General features: G+C 37.4%; 1 protein-coding gene across 1 annotated transcript; it reads left to right on the top strand.

The window, feature by feature from the left end:
- The first annotated feature begins 3,117 nt into the window (after window positions 1–3,117).
- Window positions 3,118–8,474, top strand: LOC129280261 (pancreatic lipase-related protein 2-like). Its single transcript, XM_054916304.2, has 6 exons — window positions 3,118–3,178; window positions 3,762–3,910; window positions 4,443–4,580; window positions 5,056–5,299; window positions 6,174–6,310; window positions 7,542–8,474. The coding sequence occupies exons 1-6, from the start codon at window positions 3,118–3,120 to the stop codon at window positions 7,803–7,805; spliced, it is 993 nt and encodes a 330-aa protein (XP_054772279.2). The 3' UTR covers window positions 7,806–8,474.
- The last annotated feature ends 1,844 nt before the right edge of the window (window positions 8,475–10,318 follow it).

Raw genomic sequence — 10,318 nt, 5'->3', positions numbered from 1 at the left:
CCGTCTGTGACTATTTGAGTGTACAAGCTAGGTGTTTGGCTTAGGATCAATACGGGAATCCCTTTTTTCACGCAACGCTAAATTTAGACAATTCATTAAACCGGTTTCGAGATAAAACTGTATGTTGGATATCATAATATTTACTTAATATCCCACGCATTTTTTTCAATAACTGATGGCCTTTTATTCTGTGGACAATGTTCAATTAATTTTTGGAACAGTAAATATCGTAGAATTATTAGAACGTTAATTCACTTCCGATTTTTTTTTTTTTTTTTTTTTTGGGGGGGGGGGGTTGTTACGATCTATCCATATATATAGGCATATAGGACTAGGTTTGACAGTATAATATAGTATTTATTTTCCATACAAAAACAACAACAACAAATAGTCCATTATAAGATACAACAAACTTGAAGTTTGGGTATAACTTTTATTGCAGGCGTACATTGTATATTAATTTCATCATTCATCGTTTTATTGTGACAAAAAATACATAGGCTCTATAACAGAAAATATAAACCAATCATGCAAGTGAATATATCAAGATCCTAATAATAATAATATTAGCTGGATTTATAAAGCGCTTTTTGCCTGAGGATACAAAGCGCTGCTATTATTACCCCGGCTTTAGCTCGAGCTACCATCACCGGCGCTCAGTGCATGCAAGGAAATAATCCTGCCGTGTACCCATTCATCTCACCTGGGTCGAGTGCAGCACGGTGAGGATAAATTTCTTGCTGAAGGAAAACACGCCATGGATAGGATTCGAACCGGCGATCCACGACCCTCTGTTTGAAAACCATAATAAGATGATAATAATAATAAACCTAATAAATCATACAAGAAGATGGCGGGAGGGGCGGGGCTTTAGTGGTAAATATGAACGATAGTGGTTGAGTTCCTTTGAACAATATTCTTTTGAACTTCCATTTGAAAATAAACTTGGACTTATACCTCTTTTGATATGTCATAGATTATTCCACTCACATGGATATTATGAGGGATTAAAGAAACCAACGCAAATAAACACTATTTCTCGTAGAGAAAGTATTATTTCACCAATTATGTTATATGCCTATATTTAACAATGTTTTGCCTCTCGAAAGCCTATTCTGCCTCTATACCAAAAAAGACTCACAGGCCTAATGATCACAGAAGGCCAATTATAATTGGGTCATCAAAATACAAGGATATGAAAAAGGGCCTAGACTTTATTGAATATAAAAACAATGCTAATAGCCAATTTTGTGGTTCCTGCTTTTAATTTCATTATCAAAATACAATGTACAAGAACAAAAATAAATGTTCGAACTAAGTTATCTCAAAAGTGTATCTGTTTCAATCACCATACCTGCTTGTAAACGTATGCTAGTGGCGTAATAAGCGAACAATTTTGAGTGGGCCGGATATGGCGTATCGGGCAAAATCTATTAAACGTTGCGAATAAGCGAAGCGAGCAAGTGAAAATTTAAACATTTACATTACAAAAATCATATTTTGTGATAGATTTTGAGATCCAGTAAATAGGTGTCATATTTCATCCTTCTACCCTTCTTTTTTTTCTTGGTCGTGATTTTTTTTTTTGGGGGGGGGGGCAAAGAGCCCCCCAATTTCCCCCATCTGTACACCACTGCGTTTTACCGTTGGAGCAATTCTGTTTCTGCCAGAGAAACGAACATACAACACGTTTTCATATTACCTTCAATATAATTCTTACGAACAAGGGCTGAAATCCCTCCCCAAAGGTAGGGGGGGGGGGGACCAGGGGCTGGAAAATTTGACAAGCAAAAAAAAAAAGAAAAAGCAAAAAAAAAAGGTTATCACCCAAAAAGTCACTTCATCTCGTCCAAAATACATGTTTTATTTTTATTTTGAATGATGTATTTCTTAAAAGACCAAAAACAGTAGGGGGATATTAAATATTGTGTCCTCCTACTATTTTAGGTCGGGGGGGGGGGGCGTCCCCCTGTCCCCCTGGGATTTCCGCCCACGCTTACGAATAGACCTACAGTTATGTCATTACCAATATTACGGATAATAAAATGATGACCATGCACGCACCTTGATGCCTGAATGGGTTTCCACCTTCGCTTGGCTTGAAATTAAAAATAATGTCATTGCTTCCAAAAAAAAGGTTCCATAGTCATCATCATGACGATAGTCCGCACAACCTAAACTGTAAAGAGAGTGTTGCCCAGGGGGCACTTGACGAGTGGATACCAGTCTAATGCCATTCCGTCTAATAACCTACTAAGACTAGGTGTTAAATTGTGCCAAATAAATGAAAATGTAATGGATTTTATAGACCAACTGGTTATGAGACGAAATGGTCAGAGACGAAATGGTACGTAATTAGACGAAGTGATGATTGGACCAAATGGTTAATGGGCCAAATGATTGTTAGACGAAATGTTGATGGACGTAATGGCATCAGACTAAATGAAATTAGACCATGTGGTGAGTGGACTAGTTGGCAGTATAGACGAATTGGCAATTTACCACCCCGAGCACCCCTACTTCACAGGGCCACGCGGTCTCTCGATATCAACTTTCACCTACCTTTTAATTATTTTTATCTATATGTAACAGACATGAAATTTAATATCTAGCCTTTGACCATACAAAAATATATTGTGTATGCTTTGATTAAAAAAAATGCGTTTAAGTGCTGCTGTGAACCTAGTCTGTTATGTATCGGTATCCTAATAAAAACATCCCGTTCAACGGTACACTTATTGATTGCTTTTTTTTTTAGCGCGTAATTGATTTTTGACTAAATATCTTGCTTAAAATCTGGCCCATTTTCCTCTATTTACAGTTGAAAAATATTACTCTCATGCATGACTCTCGCAAAGCAGATGTTACACTCCAATCCACGATCATCTAAATTTAGTAAGTATCAATCTTCTTTTAATTAAGTGCTTCTTGTCAAACAAGTGAACGAAAACAGATAGGCCTACTATTAATCAAGTAATAATTTTGAAATGGGTTGATTGACACTTGAGAATCAATCTCGAAAGTATTTAAAAGGAGGGACTGATAAGCATCAATCACCAAGTTCTCTTCCTTGAGTTCTCATCAGCAAGCTACTCATTTACTGCTTGGAAAGGCATGATGTTTTCCTCGCTAAATAAAGTCACTGCGTTTGTCGCCATCATCGGCCTCTTTGCTGTGGGTAAGTCTGCATTACCATTACAAGATTTTGTTTTATTATTCAAACATTCTAAGAAATTTTAAAACCTTTTGTTCCCGTATATGGAACCTTTTAAAATTCGTCAAAGAGGCAGAGAGGAGCTGTACTAAACATTTTTTTTTTTTGGGGGGGGTGTTCTACAAGGTTCTCGATACAACATATTGGGCCGGTTCTTGATGATGTAAACATCGTCATCGCTTTTCATCATGCATGACTATCTATATTTTTATTTCACACCTGTGTTTTTATTTTGTTTTCTTCTTCTTCATTTTTCAAGTTAGCATTTCAGTCATTATTCCATCCATTCTGTACACTTAATATGATTATGTTAATGTATGTTTTGGTTGTCATATTCTCAAGCCTATTTCCGCAAGTGATTTTATGTTTGATGGGGTATTTTTTTTCTGATTTATTGTCAAAAAAAAATAATCTTTTTTATATTTGTGTTATCATATTATTATGCAAAAGAAGACTAATAGATCAAATCAAATCGAATCCCCCGTCATACCATGCTCTAAACCAATGTATGTTTTATCCACAATTTTATCTGCCTTCTTCGTTCCAGGTCGTTGTGACGTCACATTCGAAGGCTTTGAACAGTTGGGTGAATTCAAGGTTCGGGACTATAGTTGCAATGGCCTGGCACCATCCAACCCAAAGGAAATAGACACTAAATTTTTGTTGTATAACCTTAACACTGACCCAGCGGGCGAGGTAATGTGTATTTTGTTATTTTGTACCAAAAGATAAAGGTTCCGAGGAGATTTCCATTAATTATAATCAGTATTCCGATTTCTCAATTTGCAAAATAAATCAGAAGAAAGGGGGGGGGGGCTTTTTTAATGAATATGGGGCATTTCATGGTATTTCTTTTATAAGACTCATTCAGATGAAGCCACGGTACATGAGCGAAGCTATAGTATATCCATTTTTTTAAACAAGTGCACACCTAGTTACCAAAGATGCATATCGCATATAGCATTTCCATTTATTTGAAAGCAGGATAAAAGAGCATTGTAGATTAAATGCCTTGCTCAAGGGCATAGGTGCCGCGGCCGGGATTGAACCCCGGACTTTCCATGTATAGCTCGGCCACGGCACCTCCATAAGTTCGTTGTATGAAACGATATGCAATATGCATAAGCTAAGAGTGGGGAGGGAGTAATTTCAGATTGTACTCCAAAATGGAGCCAAATGCAGAAAAGGAAATCGTATCGTGATGCAATTTTATCAAAATTCAATGCAGATGGTTGACTGGATTGGCAATGAGCCCATATCGCCAAACTACGATCCCAATTTGAAGACGGTGTTCGCATGTCACGGATGGCGAGACAGTTACCAGAAAGACCTATGGCAGGGCATGAAGGATGCACTTCTACAGAGGGTAAGTTAGAATATCTACATTAAATTTGTAATGCAATGTTGGGCAAGCAAAAAGGATTAATGATAGCAAATATTGTGTAAAATGAAAGTAATCCTGGATTGAAATTCACCGTGATGATCAGGGGGGCGTTTCATGAAAGGACTTGTCGGACGTTTTATCCGACAAGTACCATTTTATCCGACAGTTACCATAGTAACAGTACCTCTCAGCCAATCAACATCAGAGAAAGATGTCAGATCTGACAACATATATAAGTAAAACGCTGTTTGAATTTTAATACAATGCTGTATGAACAATACCGTATGCATTTAATAGTTGTTTAACGGTTTAAACAACCATAAGACTATTAAAACTTAAATATTAAAACCGAAATTTTGTTGTTTAAAGTTTGAATTCCACTTGTTAAACGGTTATTGTACGGACAAGTATACGGATATAGGCCGAATAAAAATCATACTAATGATTATGTCGCCAGGAGCCAGTGAACGTTATCTTAGTGGATTGGAGGGGAGGCTCTTCAAGTCTACTATACAATAAATGTCGAGATAACACTAGAGTTGTCGGCAGGGAAATTTCTGCGTTGATCAAGCGATTCGTCAACGAAGCTGGCGCCAATTTAGACAACATTCATGTCGTTGGCCACAGTCTGGGAGCGCACATCGCAGGTTACGCTGGTGAGGATCTCGCCAAAGCTAACATGATACTGGGAAGAATAACAGGTACAGTACCAAGAAATATATATATGCTATAAATTGTTTAGATTGAAATAGATTTGTGATCAGTCCAAAGTTGGACTGAAGTTTTCATTTTAATAGATCGAATTCAATCTAATTCAATTGAATTTTTTTTGTTAGTAACTATAAATAAACCACTATTGTTTCTTAAGAGATTTCGTGAATTTTACGTTATGATGATTACGATATCCGTGAAACGTGACATGCTCTTACCCAGAAACTTGCGTTTTCATTACCCTCAAGCTACATGGGTGAATTGCCTTTCTACTCATTTTTGCCTATATATAGAGACCAACGCTAAAACACTATAACCACGACCATTGTAATCAATGTTATAGAATTGCGTCCGTAACAAGCCCTCTTGGCTTTATTTATGCAGGCCTCCATTTTCAGGGAATGTTAGCAACTTGTTTCGTATTTTTCTTCAATGTCTGCTACATAAAGTTGCCATTGTGTAGCATTTTTTTTACACATAGGACAGGACACTTGCAAACAGAAATGTTAATCAAATTTTAGAAGTAAAATATTATTCCCTTTATTTAAATTTTATTTTAACTTTTGCTTGACTCCTTATATTTTGTATTACATATTTATAAGTAGACATGAGTTGTTTCTCTTTTTGATGAAATACTATTTTGTTTTTGTTTATCTGCTTATATTCCGTGTATTGTATATTTGTTTTGTATTATTTTGTACTTCTTGTTTTGAACAAAATATTGGCGAATGCCAGTGACGTTCTAATAAATTCAATTCAATCCATGTCGAGAATGAAATAATGCGACTTGAATAGAAGTGAATAGGCCTAGAATATCAAACGAATGGGTAAAAATACATTCTCCATTTTTCTTCTTGTAATTAGGATTAGATCCTGCTGGTCCTCTGTTCGAGAATGAGGAAGCTCCATGTAGGCTGAGTAAAGATGATGCTGGGTTTGTGGATGTGATACACACCGACGGTGACAAAATTGGTCTTGGGGGCGCCGGATTGATGCAAGAGGTAACATCATACAACAATGAACTTAGTGGTGAAATTGTAGTTGGTCACTAATGTCCTATGCCTTGCAACGTTTACTCACGTAATCAGGTCGCGGCGAGCTATCACATTTTGAGTAGCCTACTTTTGTGGAAACGCGTTCGCGTTTTACGCGCCGTGACGTGATTACGTGAGTAAACGTTGCAAGCCTTGTCAGAGTTTTTTTTATTTTATTTTTTTACCGAAAAGTACTTCCGGAAAGTGGTAGAAGGCCGTAACCAGTTGCGAATATTTTTGCCAGTCCCGAAGAGGTTTTCCACGTAAAACTCAATTCATTCAAAAATTAGCACTGTACACAGCAAAAACTGTGGTTTTAACTGGTGTACATAGAGGACCACACCAGTTATTTTACACCGGTGTTAAATTGGTGGTGTTAGTTTTACACCTATAGGTGTTATTACAACACCTTTGGTTGTTACATTTACACTCTTTGGTGTTATGTACAATCTCTAGGGTGTAATTTTAACACCTCAGGATGTGGTCCTCTATTAACACCAACTGGTGTCAGTTTTAACGCCGCAGTTTTTACAGTGTATCATTTGTCTAAATTAACATACTTACAATAATACCATCGTGATAAGCTTAAGTCAGATATGCTGGCCCTTCGAGAATTTTTCCCTACACTCACTGCGGTCCATCCATCTACTGAACGCTTTTCTTCCTGCATGCTTACCCACCGTGATCGCGCGATCACCAAATTACACCACATCTGGGCCAGCATCTGGACTAGATCAGCTCCGTACCTTTGGTCCATCACTTAGGACCGGACATGATGGCTCATGCCCCCCCCCCCTCATGAAAAGGAGATCGTGGGTTGGATCCTGACGCGATCGAGGCATATCAAAGACTTTAAATATGGGACCATCTGCCTTCTTGCTAGGCGCTCAGCATTTACAATGGAGAATAATTACCTGTTATGTTATGCGAGGCCCACTGCAGGGAAGAATAGCTTGTAGTTGAAGTATCGATCTACTCTTGCATGCCTGGGTAAATAATATTTTTTATTATAATCATTAAACAATTCTTTTTTTGCAAAAAAATAATAACCTACTGCGGCTTTGGATTTTTACTGCATGGATTCTTTAATTATATTACTTGTTTCGTTTCTACTACAAAGTTTTTATATATTTCAAATAAGACACATTTATGGAATGTAATTTGGAAATGTATATCGAATCTTCTTCAAAATTTGCAGTGCGGGCACCATGACTGGTATCCCTTTGGCGGGAAGGACCAACCAGGATGCCCTGCTTTTGACGTCGCTTGCGACCACATGAAAGCCGTCGAATACTTCATTGACAGCGTGAAAGGCGTCAAAACCTTCCTGGGCGATAAATTCGCCAATACCGTCAATGATTTGCTTAACCGTCCAGCCCAGTGCTTCATCGATGGGAATTGCCCGGAAATGGGGTACCCTGATCACGACGACGCTGCCATCGAGGGCCACGACTTCATGTAAAGGTCACACGAGAATCATTGATGTTGGAATGATGAGTTTCAGAACTTGATTGAACCTCGCGGATATAAATTAGGCCTATGTAGAAACTGCTTTTCATCAGATGACATTAGAAAATCACCCACTTCGTTTAAATTGGATAAGGGTGTCATAATCACATCATTAATATTTTGCTTCTTCATCAAGTGTTGCGATCATCGCGAAAACATCTTGCAGGGGTGTTAAATACATTTTGGTGTTCTAGGGGACCACATCAAGTATTTTACGCCATTGTTTGATTTATGGTTTTAGATAACACCCATTTGGCTGGTTATTCTGTTTTCCATTTTAACACTGATTTATGTTCATGTTAAAACTTCATGATATATTTTGGCTCATTATGAGGTATCTGATTTATCAGAAAAATACATGTATTTACCTTTCTTTAATGACCTTTGGGGACCATATGGATTTCAAGCGCACTCGCACAGCTAATTTTCTTTCATCGATCATTATTAATCCCTTAAACAAAGACGTCTATCCCAACAGACAATGAATCATTGGGCTATACATTAGTCATTTGAATTATTTTCGTTACTAATTTTACACACAATCCTGACAATGAACATTGAAAATTTTAAAACTTAAGTCACGTATTTTGATGAATAAAGAGATAAATTGATTTTCTCCTCCATATTGTTCTATCCTGATGCAATTATTGACTTTGCTCCGACTTTGATAATGTGTATACGTAAGTGCCAAATATATCATTTCATTTACTTTATTTCTGACATGAAGTGAGGCTTTAAGGACTTTCTGGTACATGATTTGAGAAAATCGGGTAGTATCCATAGCACTCTTAATATACAAAAATTACAACCACATAAGATTGATTCAGAACATAATATGCCAAACCCATCCTAACCCTTACGTAATATTCTATTTTTGCGAGAGAGGGGAGAAAAATAGAAAGGGGGAAAAAAAGAAAGAAAAAAATAAGAGAAAAATATAAATGGAAGAGAAGGAAAGAGAATAAGAGTGAGGGAGAGAGAAAGGGATGGAAAGGGAGTAATTAACATGAATAAGCATGGTATTCAAATGTGCGCAGAGTGGAATTAAATCCATCTTCCTATATGGTTGCCGTCCACTTATTACGTAAAAAAACCCTGCAAATATATTTTCTGATTCAAATGCCAGTGTATCGAATTAACTGTACAAATCCTTCACCCATAATTATGTCTAAATGTGCAGCCTACAATGAATTGTATACTGAAGACCCTTGAAAAAAGCAAATTTTGAATGTGCTGCACTGCAAAAACTCTGGTGTTGATTTAACACCAGCCCGGAATCTATATATGTCCACACCAGAGAAGTGTTAAACAACACCTGTTTCGTTTTGGTCTTACATCGGATAGGTGTTTATACAACACCAATTAGTATTAAAACAGCATCAGTTTGATTCCAAACTGGTGTTGTTTCAATACTTCTCTGGTGTGGACATATATACATGTAGATTCCGGGCTGGTGTTAAATCAATGCCGGAGTTTTTGCAGTGTAGTCTTTTGAGAAAACCCAATTGTTAGTCAAACTTCCAATCAGGGACTGTGACTGCACACTAGTATTGGATCGTGAAGATCAGCCATTCAGGATTCAGAAAAAAAAAGTTTTCGCCTTGCGACGCTCGACGGATTCAAGAACGCAGGACATGTATTGAAAATGCACGTCAAATGACAATGAACAGCTGGAATGTCTTTGTCGAAAAACTGGTGGACCGGAACAGGAGATTTGTCCTATGTTAAAGCTCACGAATACTTTTTGGTTTGCATTGTCATGGAGGGCATTTGACAATATATTTTCTATGTTTGAATCTGCCGTGCGTCATGGAGCGCACTGCAAAAACATGGGCAAGTGTTTATTTAACACCAGCCCGGTATCTATATCGGAATACACCAGACAAGTGTTTAAACAACACCAGTTTAGAATCAAACCAATATTGTTTTGACACTCACTGACGTTGCTTAAATTTCTATCTGGTGTTAGCCTAACGCCAAACCAGAGTTATTTCAACACCTCTATGGTGTTTTCCGATATTGATACCAGGCTGGTGTCAAATCAACACCGGCGTTTTTTCAATGGGAAAACTCCCGTTTAACACCAGTGAACCCGGCCTATAATACTCCAAGCGGACAGAGACTGTTGCGTTATTTCCAATAAGTTTCATACCATTGGTTTTGTTGGAGTCCTTTTGTGACCGTCCTGTAGCTCAAATCTTTGTCGTTCAACAGTTAATTATCTGAGATGACCTCGGCCTGCATTACGGGTGTTTGTTGCAAGTTTCAATTATGATGAGAAACCGACACGAAAAGAACAAAAGCAGAATAAACATGATCATATTTACATTTACGTCTAACTTATGATGCACCCAAGGTTCATTAGTTTCACAGCTCCAAATAATTATATGATAATAATTTTGAAATTATAGCCTACATATTCAGGTTTTCGGGAGGTGAGTAACTCTGCAGTAGATAGATAGACCT

This window comes from Lytechinus pictus, chromosome 17 (genome assembly GCF_037042905.1).
Source record: "Lytechinus pictus isolate F3 Inbred chromosome 17, Lp3.0, whole genome shotgun sequence".
In the NCBI taxonomy this organism is placed as follows: domain Eukaryota; kingdom Metazoa; phylum Echinodermata; class Echinoidea; order Temnopleuroida; family Toxopneustidae; genus Lytechinus; species Lytechinus pictus.
Note: the sequence above shows the minus strand (reverse complement) of the source record. Positions and strands in the feature narration are given on the sequence as shown.